Source organism: Emys orbicularis, chromosome 19, assembly GCF_028017835.1.
Source record: "Emys orbicularis isolate rEmyOrb1 chromosome 19, rEmyOrb1.hap1, whole genome shotgun sequence".
NCBI classification, from domain to species: Eukaryota; Metazoa; Chordata; order Testudines; family Emydidae; genus Emys; species Emys orbicularis.
The window spans coordinates 14,670,033-14,684,536 of NC_088701.1; the positions used below are offsets into that span (position 1 = coordinate 14,670,033).

The 14,504-nt window shown below is 54.9% G+C and overlaps 1 protein-coding gene across 1 annotated transcript in view; it reads left to right on the forward strand.

Moving 5' to 3' along the window:
• Positions 1–13,327, forward strand: part of LOC135891999 (uncharacterized) — a 112,449-nt gene extending 99,122 nt beyond the window's left edge. Inside the window, exons 14-15 of the mRNA XM_065419676.1 lie at positions 1,464–1,595; positions 13,212–13,327. Coding sequence (XP_065275748.1) covers positions 1,464–1,595; positions 13,212–13,327 — 248 coding nt within the window. The remainder of the gene's footprint in view (positions 1–1,463; positions 1,596–13,211) is intronic.
• Positions 13,328–14,504: the final 1,177 nt, after the last annotated feature.

Sequence of the window (14,504 nt, forward strand, 5' to 3'; positions counted from 1 at the left end):
CCGTGTTAGTCTGAATCAGTAAAAAGCAACAGAGGGTCCTGTGGCACCTTTAAGACTAACAGAAGTATTGCAGCATAAGCTTTCGTCTGATGAAGTGGGCATTCACCCACGAAAGCTTATGCTGCAATACTTCTGTTAGTCTTAAAGGTGCCACAGGACCCTCTGTTGCTCAGTACTGCAAGTCTCCAGAGCTCAAAAGTTGTGAGTTGGGCCTCCAAAAAAAAAAAACACATGTTGGGTTATTTTATTTGCCTTCTAGAGGTTGAACCTTTAGGGGCTCGTGTTTTTAAGCTTCGCTGTGCAATCATGACCAACAGAAAGTTACTTTACACACACACACCAAGCAGCAGGGTGGACAGGCCAGGTAATCACCTAACTCCAAGAGCTGAGGCTTTCAGAAAACACCAGCTATCCTGAGACTTGCCATACCATTGTGAGACTTGCCAGGCCTGGGAAGCACAGCTGCCTGCTTAGAGCTAGGTCCTGACCTGCGGTTGCTGTTCCCCTCTGAGTGTCCCACTGGTCCTGTGGGACAGGCTGTGCACCCAGGAGCAGAGCACTACCTCCATCCTCCTGTTGGGAGGGATCAAACTGGCACCCCCTAAATGACACTTAAGGGTGGCTGCCACTGGACGAGGGCCAGAGTCGGAGCTCATCTCTGGTGCCTTTCGCCGGGGCACGAGAATTAGTCCGGAGGTACCGCGGCCCCGCTGGGTGAGCGCCCTTCGCAACCCGATCCCCGCAGATCCTCGGGGGATGTCGCATCAGAGCCGCGCCTGCCTTGCGCAACGTGGATGCGGAGTACGAGCCCTCCCAAGCGGGCGGGGGCCATCTCGGTTCGGCCCCCTCCAAGGAGCCAGTGCGAGCCGCGGCGAGGGGGCTGCTGCGGAGCGAGCCCTCCTGAGCCCCGGCCGGGCAGACGGGAGCGAGCTCAGCGGCCCGGCCCGGCCCGACCCGAGCGCTCTCTGCGGATGGAGCTCGCTCGACTTCAATTGCAAACTTTCCTGGCTCGATTGCCATTGGCTGCGGCCCGGCCAATCACGAGCGCCCTTCGCAAACCATGCAACTTTTTTCGGAGCCCGGCTCCTGCGCTCGGGCTATTTCGGGGCGGGCCCCTCCCCGAGCTATTTCTGCGCCTGGCCCGGGCTGGGGAGGCCGCCGCAGGTGTCTCGGCCACGGAAAGCCCGGAGCGGAGCGGAGCGGGCAGGCTGCAGCCGGAGCGCACGGGGGTGGGCGGCGCTCAGCTTCTCGCTGGCTCCTGAGAGCTGCCGCGGGCCGCCTGAGATCATGGCACCGAGGGAAGCCCCTTCGCCCTGCCCCTCCTCCAGCTGAAGGAGCAGCCGGCGGGAAGCAGCTGCCTGGATGCGAGAGCGGCCGAGCCCGGCTCTGACGCCCGCTGCCTTGGCTGGAGATGGCGGAGTTGCCCCTCTGCCCCCGCTGACGCCCGACCTGGGCTCCGGCAGCAGGCTCCATGCCAGGGCTCCAGCAGATGCTCAACCCCATTTACGAGTCGGATTCTGTTTTCTCCCCAGATGGAATTAAAGGAGGAGAAGCGAGTGTGAGCTTGGCCCAAGGGAGCGGCGCCTCCAGCCAGAGTAAGTGATCCCCGCCTGTCCCTCGGGCCGGGCCGGGTGCAGAGCACCCTTGGGGCACCTAGCAGGGGTCCGAGCTCGCTGCGCCGGCAGAGCGGGGAGGGCTGCGCCCTGGCTTGGGATGCAGAGAAAAGGGAAATGAGAAAGGAGCTTGAGCTATTTTTGCATCTCCCCACATGACTAGGCCCTGCGACATGGACTTAATGAACCAGCCGCAGGGATTTCCTCCTCACGCCTCCCCTTCCCCCCTCGCTTGAGAGGGAGGTCTTAAGCAGCTGAGAGGTGGGATTCCCTGGGTCCCATGTTGAGAGACGGAGCAGCTGGGTGCTCATGGAAATGGGGCAAGCTTTCTCTTCCCAGGAGCAGTCTGTCTGGTTGGGGTGTGTACCCTGCCGCGACTCTCAGGGCTGCTGGTCGGTGTAATAGAGAGCCCAGTGCCTTAGATGGACAGTAGGCAAGTGATGGTTCCCCTAGGGAGGTTTCAGAGTAGCAGCCGTGTTAGTCTGTATCCGCAAAAATAACAGGAGTACTTGTGGCACCTTAGAGACTAACAAATTTATTAGAGCATAAGCTTTTGTGGGCTACAACCCACATATGCATCCGAAGAAGTGGGTTGTAGCCCACGAAAGCTTATGCTCTAATAAATTTGTTAGTCTCTAAGGTGCCACAAGTACTCCTGTTATTTTCCCCTAGGGAGGATGAGTCCTCTGCTTTGCCTGCACAGAGCAGGCGTTCTCCAAGCCATGGCATCAGGAGGTCCCTTCGCAGGTGGCTGTCGAGGGAGGCGCAGGCATCACGTTTCTGCAAAGCAAAACATTGGGGTGTAATTTGAGGAATCCAGTCCAAGGCAAGCAGGATGTTTAACCCATCTGGAAATGAAGGAGCAGGCCTTGTGGAGATTAGTTAGCTCTGCTTATGTCCTCCAGAGCCCTAACACCATGCATAGCCTGTGTCTTCCTCAGGTGAAGTTGGTCAGTATCTGATATAGGGTACTGCAGAATCATCCAGTCCCACCCTGCATGATGCTAGTGTGAGTTTAAGTCTGGGGGTCTTGTTGTTCTGAGATACACAGTATGCGGTGAGTGTCATGTCCACTCTCTGGTTCTGTGGTAGACTGTTGCACTGCTATCTTGGTGTCAGATATGTGCTGGGGATTGTGTGTGTGATTGCATCTCATGGGGTTCAAATAGTCCTGGCAGGAAGCTGCATTAGACATAGATATAAGGGGATGTCCAGGTTAAGGAGTATCCACGTGAGCCCAGTGCATCTCTATCACCCTCCTGGATATCTTGGATCTAGAGAGTGGATAACACCAAGGCTTGTCTATGCAGGACACTCAGGAAAGTTAAGACCGATTAAGCTTGGAATCAAGAGTAGATGTTAAAGATCTGCTCTAGGAATTATTTGGGGGAAGTTCTATGGCCTGTGTTATCAAGGAGGTGAGACTAGAGATCACAATGGGCCCTTCTGGCCTTAGAATCTATGAACCTATAAGCTGTGATTTTTAAAGTGAATTAAACCTCTGGCTAATGCTGCAGTGAACTAACCCCACTTCTGAGTGAGAACATCCACACAGGAGTTAATGTGCTTTAACTTCACAGCTTTAGTTAATTCATTTTAACTTTCCTGCGTGTCCCCAGGTAGCCAAGCCTTAAGGCAGTTCACTAACTGCACAAATATTGCCAACCCAAATATTCAAAAACCATGACTAAGGGCCCACCCAAATCAAGAGTACCTTAAAAATCATTATTTTAAAAAAAAAAAAAAAAACCTTGGGTCTCTTTATTTGCCGTCTGGTTTTTTTTTTTTAGCCTGCAGGAATCATATTTTCAAGTGTTTCTACAACAACCATGAGGGCTAGAAACTTACACTTTTTTTTTTTTTTTTAAATGAAAGCTGAGATTCTCACGTCATTGTTTGACTTCCGGAGCTTTAAGGAAAAACATGAGCTATCATGCGACTCACGATAAAATTGCAAGAGTGGGCAACACTGCAAAGTTGTATGTTACCTTCCTTGGACGCTTTGGCTGAGATGCCACTGTGATATTTTGTATAAAAAGGGACATAAGCAGTATACAGTACCTCAGAGCCTTCATAAATGGCCATTTGTAGCCATGTTTGAATCTTGTTGAGGTACCAGGCTGGGTCCATATGGGTGTTTGGAGCTGATTAGTGGGCAGTATTGGTGGTACCCTACCATAGGAGGTGTGTTTGGCTCTGTCTTGGGAACAGAAATGTCACTGTAGTGCCCTGGACATCCAGATCTTGCTCTGCTTGACACCGCTGATGCTCCAGAAAAACAGAGCTTCCAGCACTTCCCATGTTAGCATGGCTTTAGTGTACAGAATGGGGGATTTGGATAGATACTCTGCCCAGCCCTGTAACTAGGCTATGTTCAGGGACTTCTGCAGAAATGATGATGCTGTGCCATCTGGGCGAGGTTTGGCTCAGGTGTGTGTGTGCTGGGCAAAAATAGGGGCCACCTTATTTAGAGATCTAAATCTGCCCAGTGTGCGTGGAGCAGAGGAAGGAAGCTCCTAGTGAGGAGGGCTTTAAACTAGGTTCACCGGGGGAAGGAGACCAAAGCCCTGAGGTAAGTGGGGAAATGGGATCCTGGGAGGAAGCAAGAGCAGGAGAGCGCAAGAGGGGAGGACTCCTGTCTCATACTGAGAAAGAGGGACGATGGATGAGTTATCTTAAGTGCCTATACACAAATGCAAGAAGCCTGGGAAACAAGCAGGGAGAACTGGAAGTCCTGGCACAGTCAAGGAACTATGATGCGATTGGAATAACAGAGACTTGGTGGGATAACTCACATGACTGGAGTACTGTCATGGATGGATATAAACTGTTCAGGAAGGACAGGCAGGGCAGAAAAGGTGGGGGAGTTGCGTTGTATGTAAGAGAGGAGTATGACTGCTCAGAGCTCCGGTATGAAACTGCAGAAAAACCTGAGAGTCTCTGGATAAAGTTGAGAAGTGTGAGCAACAAGGGTGATGTCGTGGTCGGAGTCTGCTATAGACCACCAGACCAGGGGAATGAGGTGGACGAGGCTTTCTTCCGGCAACTAACAGAAGTTGCTAGATCGCAGGCCCTGGTTCTCATGGGAGACTTTAATCACCCTGATATCTGCTGGGAGACCAATACAGCGGTGCACAGACAATCCAGGAAGTTTTTGGAAAGTGTAGGGGACAATTTTCTGGTGCAAGTGCTGGAGGAACCAACTAGGGGCAGAGCTTTTCTTGACCTGCTGCTCACAAACCGGGAAGAATTAGTAGGGGAAGCAAAAGTGGATGGGAAACTGGGAGGCAGTGACCATGAGATGGTCGAGTTCAGGATCCTGACACAAGGAAGAAAGGAGAGCAGCAGAATATGGACCCTGGACTTCAGAAAAGCAGACTTTGACTCCCTCAGGGAACAGATGGGCAGGATCCCCTGGGAGAATAACATGAAGGTCAAAGGGGTCCAGGAGAGCTGGCTGTATTTTAAAGAATCCTTATTGCGGTTGCAGGAACAAATCATCCCGATGTGTAGAAAGAATAGTAAATATGGCAGGCGACCAGCTTGGCTTAACAGTGAAATCCTTGCTGACCTTAAATGCAAAAAAGAAGCTTACAAGAAGTGGAAGCTTGGACAAATGACCAGGGAGGAATATAAAAATATCGCTCAGGCATGCAAGAGTGAAATCAGGAAGGGCAAATCACACTTGGAGTTGCAGCCAGCAAGAGATGTTAAGAGTAACAGGAAGGGTTTCTTCAGGTATGTTAGCAACAAGAAGAAAGTCAAGAAAAGTGTGGGCCCCTTACTGAATGAGGGAGGCAACCTAGTGACAGAGGATGTGGAAAAAGCTAATGTACTCAATGCTTTTTTTGCCTCTGTCTTCACAAACAAGGTCAGCTCCCAGACTGCTGGACTGGGCAGCACAGTATGGGGAGGAGGTGACCAGCCCTCCGTGGAGAAAGAAGTGGTTTGGGACTATTTAGAAAAACTGGATGAGCACAAATCCATGGGGCCGGATGCGCTGCATCCGAGGGTGCTAAAGGAGTTGGCGGATGTGATTGCAGAGCCATTGGCCATCATCTTTGAAAACTCATGGCGATCGGGGGAGGTCCCGGATGACTGGAAAAGGCTAATGTAGTGCCCATCTTTAAAAAAGGGAAGAAGGAGGATCCGGGGAACTACAGGCCAGTCAGCCTCACCTCAGTCCCTGGAAAAATCATGGAGCAGGTCCTCAAGGAATCAATTATGAAACACTTAGAGGAGAGGAAAGTGATCAGGAATAGTCAGCATGGATTCACCAAGGGCAAGTCGTGCCTCACTAACCTAATTGCCTTCTATGATGAGATAACTGGCTCTGTGGATGAGGGGAAAGCAGTGTATGTGTTATTCCTTGACTTTAGCAAAGCTTTTGATACGGTCTCCCACAGTATTCTTGCCGCCAAGTTAAAGAAGTATGGGCTGGATGAATGGACTGTAAGGTGGATAGAAAGCTGGCTAGATCGTCGGGCTCAACGGGTAGTGATCAATGGCTCCATGTCTAGTTGGCAGCCGGTTTCAAGCGGAGTGCCCCAAGGGTCGGTCCTGGGGCCGGTTTTGTTTAATATCTTTATTAATGATCTGGAGGATGGTGTGGACTGCACTCTCAGCAAGTTTGCAGATGACACTAAACTGGGAGGCGTGGTAGATACACTGGAGGGTAGGGATCGGATACAGAGGGACCTAGACAAATTAGAGGATTGGGCCAAAAAAACCCTGATGAGGTTCAACAAGGACAAGTGCAGAGTCCTGCACTTAGGACGGAAGAATCCTATGCACTGCTACAGACTAGGGACCGAATGGCTAGGTAGCAGTTCTGCAGAAAAGGACCATGGGGTCACAGTGGACGAGAAGCTGGATATGAGTCAACAGTGTGCTCTTGTTGCCAAGAAGGCTAACGGCATTTTGGGCTGTATAAGTAGGGGCATTGCCAGCAGATCGAGGGACGTGATCGTTCCCCTTTATTCGACATTGGTGAGGCCTCATCTGGTGTACTGTGTCCAGTTTTGGGCCCCACACTACAAGAAGGATGTGGAAAAATTGGAAAGAGTCCAGCGGAGGGCAACAAAAATGATTAGGGGTCTGGAGCACATGACTTATGAGGAGAGGCTGAGGGAACTGGGATTGTTTAGTCTCCAGAAGAGAAGAATGAGGGGGGATTTGATAGCTGCTTTCAATTACCTGAAGGGGGGTTCCAAAGAGGTTGGAGCTCGGCTGTTCTCAGTGGTGGCAGATGACAGAACAAGGAGCAATGGTCTCAAGTTGCAGTGGGGGAGGTCTAGGTTGGATATTAGGAAACACTATTTCCCTAGGAGGGTGGTGAAGCACTGGAATGCGTTACCTAGGGAGGTGGTGGAATCTCCTTCCCTGGAGGTTTTTAAGGCCCGGCTTGACAGAGCCCTGGCTGGGATGATTTAGTTGGGAATTGGTCCTGCTTGGAGCAGGGGGTTGGACTAGATGACCTCCTGAGGTCCCTTCCAACCCTGATATTCTATGATTCTCTGATAAGTCCCTCAGGCTACTGCTCAAGTGGATCCGCGGTCCTGGATCATCTAGACTTAAGGAACTAAACTCAGCAGCAGCTGTTTCTTGTACCTCCACCACACTCTTCTCTGATCTACACTTTTCTTCGGGAATGTGCATGACTACATCCATTTGAGATGGAGATATGGATGCTGCAGTAGCTGCCAGGTCACCTGCACTCTGACTAACCGGAAGATCAGGCATCTCCTCACCAATCACATCCTCACTGGGGCCGGAAGGCTCACCGTGAACATTTGTGTCTATGTATCTCAGGAGCGCTCCTTCCTGCTTAGATAGAAAAGCTTCCTTTGCTTTCTTCCTTTTTCTGAATGCTGCCCCAAAAGGGCGTTTTCTTCTTTCACTCATGACTGCTGTTCTGTGCCTGCTATAGTGGCTCTCAACACTCAGTTGAAGGGGACAAATAAGCAGGCTGGTAGCAGGGCCTGAGTGAGTGAAGATATCAGTGTCTTAAGGGCCTAACTGGCTCCTACTACTTCAGTTGACTGCCTGTTCTCCTCACGTGGGTTCAGGGAAGCAGCAGGAAACAGGAAGCTCCCTGAGAAGCAGGTGTTAATCAGCCCAGGCTTCTGGGGGTGCTAGAGAGGTACATAAGAGGCTCCTCCTCCTCTCTCCCTGCAGCTCCTGCTGCTTTCTGTTATTCCCTCTCACCTTTTCTCCTGCCTGCCTGTTATGTCTCTTGTGCCCTCCGTCCTCCAGCACAGCACTCCACCGTCTCTGTGCATCTAGAGCAGAGAGAATACATATGCACCAGCAGCAGACACAATTTTCTACACTCTGGGTCCTATTGGTGCCCCCCCACAGTCTGGCACCTGAGGCGGCCACCTCAGTTCGCCTCATGGTAAGGCCAGCCCTGATCGCTACTCAGTGCAGATTCTACGGTCATAGCGAAAGCCATCTTGCTATGGCTGAAGTCCATGCTGGCGTATGTGATCCTCCCCGACCAGACCTATGCTGTCCCAGGCTGGAGTTTATTTGATAATCTATATCTAGTCTGGGACCTTTTCTGTCTGGCATGTAGGGATGTTTGTCTCTCAACTTCCTGTCCCTCGACCAGGAGAAGTCATTTGACAGGGTGGACCTCGAGTCTCTCATGGGAACTGTGTGAGCAATCAGCTTCAGTCCCCAATTTGTGAGGTTCCTTCAGGTGCTGCACACCTTTGCAGAGTGTATAGTCAAGCTCAACTGGGCCTTGACCAAACCAGTCATCTTTGGTCTGGGAGTGTGTCAGGGCTGCTCTTTGTCTGGCCAATTATATGCCCTTGTCGACAAGGCCTTCCTTTGCAAGCGATTGATGGGGCTGGTGCTCCGCAACCCGGCTTGGAGGGTGGTCCTGTCAGCGTATACCAACAATGTGCAACTTCTGGCCCAGGATCTGGAAGACATGGTGGGGGTGGAGGCTTGCCAAACCATCTATTCAGTGGCCTCCTCTGCCTGGGTCAGCTGGATCAAGAGCTCTGGCCTGATGGTCCGCAATGGGTGTCATGTAAGCTCCCTCCCACCTGCACTTCATACCATCCAGTGGGGCACAGGTCTGCTACTCTGTCTGGGCTTCGATTGGCCACCGATCCCTCCTTACTAGAAAATAGGACTGACTTGGGGGCCAGGGTGTCTGATGGGTTGTGGGCATGGATGGGGCTTCTCTGGTGCCTTTCCCTTCAGGGAAGGTCACTGGTTCTTAACAAACTAGCTCTGGCACTGGTTTAATAGTCTGAGCCCACTCTTGTGTACCCTGGCCAACCTCCAGGGGAAGGTCCTGGAGTTCTACTGGCCGCAAAAGCACTGAGTCTCTGCAGGAGTGCTGAGCCTCCCTCTGGAAGAGGGAGGGCAGGGCCTGATATGCATTCACATACACTTTCCACACTCTCCATCTCCAGGCCCTGCAGAGGCTCCTTTATAATGCTTGTAGTCTGGCCTGGAGCCAGCTAAGGCACACCTTCCTCCACCACCTCTGAGGGCTCCGACATGACTGGCAACTCTTTTATCTGTATCCGAGAAGTCTCCCTTGAGACCTTTCTGAGCTGCCGATCTTTTACCAGGATGGTCTCAGGACCTGGAGGTTGGTCTCCACAGCCAGGTCTGTTACGGCCACTGAGGGTGTGAACCTCCTAGATGAACCCCTGTTCCACGCCCACGTCTTGTGACACACACGGTGGAGGTCCTTTCAGTGCACTGGAGGTTGGTCCTGGCTGGTGTTACCAGAGACAGAGACCTCCTGGACCACAGTTGGTGGGATTGGGTGTACCCTGGTACACTTGCTCAGTGAATGGGGTTGCCCACCCTGCATGTCCCCTGCCATGAGCTCCAGGAGGTAAAGGCTGCCCTGCCCCCTGCCTCTATAGCTTTCCTCGAGCAAGTCCTGCAGCAGCGTGTTCCTTGCCTGCCCGTTTGCCTGGCCTTCTGGAGCTTGAGGTCGGGCCCTGGCCATGCGAGCCCCCCTGGCTGCTTCAAACTGCCCATATGAGCTGACTTAGTAGGATCCAGCCAGTCTGTTTCTGAGCCACATCATGGGAACAGCTTGTGCCCCACATTGTTCATTACCTCACCCTTGTGTCCTGCCCCGATACAAAATGGTGGGATCTGCTGCCAGCTCTGGAGGGCAAGGAGCCCCGGTGGGCCAGCCTGTATTCCACCTTCGTGCCACAGTCTGCTGGGGATATAAGTTAATGGCTGCCTCACGGGGCTGTGAGCACAGGAGAGTTATGTGGTTTTCGGACTCCCCTGACACTTGTTCTTCTTGTGGCGAGAGGGAGACCCCGGCGCGTGCATATTTACAGTGCACCAGGCCACAGCCCCTTTTCTGCCCCCCTCCAGAACCTCTTGCTGAGGTTCTGCCTGGACTTTTCCTTGCACTCCTTATCCACGGCCCCACAAGGTTGTAGGACCACCTCATCAGCCTCCTCCCGGCGTTGGCCATATTGGCCATATATCAGTCAAGGAGGAGGGGGTTGGACAGGCGCTGCAACTGAGACTGTGGGGCTCAATTTTGTGCACTTGTCCATTCATGACTCTGGGCAGAGTGCCTCTGGGTGGCATTCTTGGACTCTTTGGAGGAGCAGTGGGTTCTGTCCAGCATTCTCTGCTTGGTGTCCCCCTCTGGGATCCCAATTGTAAACCTGTTTCAGAGTAGCAGCCGTGTTAGTCTGTATCCGCAAAAATAACAGGAGTACTTGTGGCACCTTAGAGACTAAACCTGTGACCCTCTCTCCCATTCCTCTTTTTTCATTTGTTGTGTCCTAGAATCAGTTGATCCCTGTGTTTTTTCTGATCATTCCCCTCTGAAGAGGCAGAGGCCCTTTTGATTAACTAGAGGGCTCCATCATGTACATGGGAACCACATAGGCCATTACAGGCCTGAGTCCTTACTTCTGTCTCCCAGCTGGGAATCAGAGCCAGTCATTAGCCGCTTCTTGGCTGGATCTGCTGATTCCCAACACCTGCCTGCTGGGCTTCTCCTTAGGGCAGGGCTTGCTGCTCTGTGGTGCTGCAGGCCCTTAAAGGGACAGACCCCCCTGCTTAGCTGACATTGCCGCTTGCCAGGCTGGACTCCCAGTGCTCTGCAAAGGTACACATTCTCTGGGCTCCTGCACTAAAGGAACTGGACCAAAGTTGGACTGGGGCAGCCAGTGGAGAGGAGAAAGTGGTGCGGGATGTGCAAGGAGCGAGGCAGCAGCACTGTGGCCTTGAGAAGCGAGTTGCCACTGTCGAAGCAAGAGGAGTGCATTTCAAGCGTGGCCCTGTGGCCAGCACAGTGTGCCAAGGGAAGGGCAGTGGATTACAGGCTACGCTGGGGTCCAGGACAACACGGAAAAGGTGAAGTTAGGGTTGAGAGTTTGGTGCCTCACAGGATCAGGCCTTGTGATTCTGTGTGCCAGCCACTTGCTATAGAGCTGGGAGCCTGCAGTGGAGACTAGAGCCCTCCTTCTGACTGGCTGCGTCCAAGGAAGTGATCCTGGCCAAACTCTGCTCTCAAGCTGGGATCTGGCTTTGAAAGACTTTTCTCATGGGACAGTGTGTGTGTGTGTGTGTGCACGTGCCTATGCCCAGCACTGAGAGGCCCCGATCTCAGATATTGTTGCATGCATGCGCAGCACCTAGCACAAAAAGGCCCTAATCTCAGTCACCCTGTGGCAAGGCAGCTCCTGGCATAGTGGGGCCTCTAGGCAAAGCACTAATGCAGTAATAATAGAAATCAGGAAGAAGACTATGAAGCCTCAGGGGCCTTTCTCAGAGTAAGCGATGAGACCTAGGGACTATGTAGCACAGGGGTAGGGTTACCATATTTCCACAAGCAAAAAAGAGGACATGGGGGGGGGGGGGGGAGGAGCCCCGCTCTAGCCCCACCCCTGCCCCGCCCCCATCCACTCCCTCCCACTTCCCACCCCCTGATTGCCCCCCTCAGAACCCCCAACCCCCCCCGCTCCTTGTCCCCTGACTGCCCCCTCCTGGGACCCCTGCCACTAACTGCCCCCTAGGATCCCACCCCCTATCTAAGCCGCCCTGCTTCTTGTCCCCTGACTGCCCCCTCCTGAGAACCCCCTATGACCCTACCTGTCCCCTGACTGCCCCGACCCTTATCCACACCCCCACCCCATATTCACACCCGCGCCCCCAGACAGACCCCCGGGGACTCCCATGCCCTATCCAACTGCTCCCGGCCCCCTGACAGGACCCCCAGAACTCCTGACCCATCCAACCCCCTCTGCTACCTGCCTGCCTCGAACCCTCTCCACACCCCTGCCCCCGACAGCCCCCCCAGAACCCCCGACCTATCTAACCCCCCCCACTCCCTGTCTGTCCCAACCCCTCTCCACACCCCTGCCCCCCTGACAGCCCCCCCAGAACCCCAGACCCATCTAACCCCCCCTGCTCCCTGTCCCTGACTGTACCAACCCCTCTCCACACCCCTACCCCCCTGACAGCCCCCCCCAAACTCCCGACCCATCCAACCCCCCCCCCCCCCCCATCCCCTGACCAGGGCCGTCTTTAAAGAGCCCAGGAATCGGGCTGCGCTCCGGCCGGAGTTCCGGCCGGGGTTGCGGGGCTTGGGGCAGGGCCGGAGGTGCTCGGCCGGGGCTGGGCCGGCGCTGCTGGGGCCCGAGCTGGGCCCGAGCCGCGGGTGCTCGGCCGCCGCCGGGCCGCCGCCCTGGGGCCGGAACCAGGGCTGGCGCTGCTGGGGCCGGGCCGGCGCTGCTGGGGCCCGAGCCGGGCCGGGGGTGCTCAGCCGGTGCCGGGCCGCCGCCCTGGGGCCGGAACCGGGGCCACCGCCCTGGGGCCCGAGCTGGGCCGGAGCCGCCGGGCGCCACTCGGCCAGGGCCGCGCCTCCCCGGAGCTCTCCTCCTCGTGTCCCCGCCCCCCCCGCCCCAGCTTATCTCCTGCTGCCTCCCGCTTGCCCCTGCTTCTTTTCAGACTTCCCGCGAAGATCTGATTCGCGGGAAGCAGGGGAGGGGGAGGAGCAGGTGGGCGGAGCGTTCAGGGGAGTGGAGGAGGGGGAAGACCGCTGCGGGGCCGGACAGCGTGGTAAGGCTGCAGGGGATGGGGGGAGCCGGGAAGCAGCTTTGGGTGCCCAGCGGCGCTTGGCCGCCGCTTTTCTGTCTATAAATAGCTGACGGGGGAGAAATCCCGGACATCTTTAGATTTTTAAAAATCCCCCCCCAGACGGCTATTTATAGACCGAAAAGCCGGACATGTCCGGGGAAATCCGGACATATGGTAGCCCTACCCAGGGGTGGCACAAGGTTTCACAGCTGGCTGCCCAAGGGGGCCGTACAGAGCAGTAGGGGCTGATGGAGGTGGGGGATTGACTGAGAAACTAATAGCATCTGAGCAAGGCTTGGCAGGGATGTGCTAGCGGGGCCCAGCTCTTAGGCCTGTGGCCAAGTCACTGTGCCATGGGCATTGGCCACTCAGGTATGTGCTACCTGCCTGCAGGTGCCCCAGGGCAGGAAGTCAGTGGGGAGGCCGCCCATGTCATACTGGGAGCCCTGTAGGAGGCTCGTGTTGGTTCCCAACCCAGGATGCTCATTCCCCTTCTCCCTGCAGGTGCTGTGGCGAGCACGGTGGTGAAACAGAAGCTGGCCGAGGTAATCCTGAAGAAACAACAGGCAGCTTTGGAAAGGACCAGCAACCCCAGTGGCCCCCCCATGCCCTACAGATGAGATAGAGACACCTCAGCATCCCCAACCCCTCTCCCACTGCTGTACAGGTGAGATAGAGTCACCTGGGCATCCCCAAACCCTCCCTTGCCGTACAGGTGAGATAGAGACACCTGAGCATCCCCAACCCCCCCCCATGCCGTACAGGTGAGATAGAGACACCTGAGCATCCCCAAACCCTCCCTTGCCGTACAGGTGAGATAGAGACACCTGAGCATCCCCAAACCCTCCCTTGCCGTACAGGTGAGATAGAGACACCTGAGCATCCCCAAACCCTCCCTTGCCGTACAGGTGAGATAGAGACACCTGAGCATCCCGAAACACCCCACCCCGTGCTGTACAGGTGAGATAGAGACACCTGAGCATCCCCAACCCCTCTCCCAATGCTGTACAGGTGAGATAGAGTCACCTGGGCATCCCCAAATCCCCCCTTGCCGTACAGGTGAGATAGAGACACCTGAGCATCCCGAAACACCCCCCCCCCCGTGCCGTACAGGTGAGATAGAGACACCTGAGCATCCCCAACCCCCCCCTTGCCATACAGGTGAGATAGAGGCACCTGAGCATCCCCAACCCCGCCCTTGCCGTACAGGTGAGATAGAGGCACCTGGGCATCCCCAACCCCCCCCCCATGCCGTACAGGTGAGATAGAGACCCCTGAGCATCCCCAACCCCCCCCCCATGCCGTACAGGTGAGATAGAGACACCTGAGAATCCCCAAACACCCCCCCCCCCATGCTGTACAGGTGAGATAGACACCTGGGCATCCCCAAGCCCCCCCCCCCCCAAACTGTACAGGTGAGATAGAGACACCAGAGCTTCTCTCTCTCCCCTCCCCCCCCCCCCCAACCGCCATATGGATGAGAGAGAGACACCTGAGCATCCCCAAGACACGCCACCAGGCCATACAGGTGAGATAGAGACACCTGAGCATCCCCAAGACACGCCACCAGGCCATACAGGTGAGATAGAGATACTGGGCTCTCAGTGGAGAGAGCCTGTCTCCTGATGGGAAGGCCTGCATCTGTCTGTGAGGCAGGGGCTCTCACAGCATCTGTGTCTGTGGAGCACAGCAGTGGGTGCAGTGATCCTGTGGGGGACGCTCTGTTCACCTAGGCTCCTTAGGACTCTGCAGCTCTGGCAGCCCCTCTGAGCTGTAGTTTTCTGTGGTTTGCAGCAA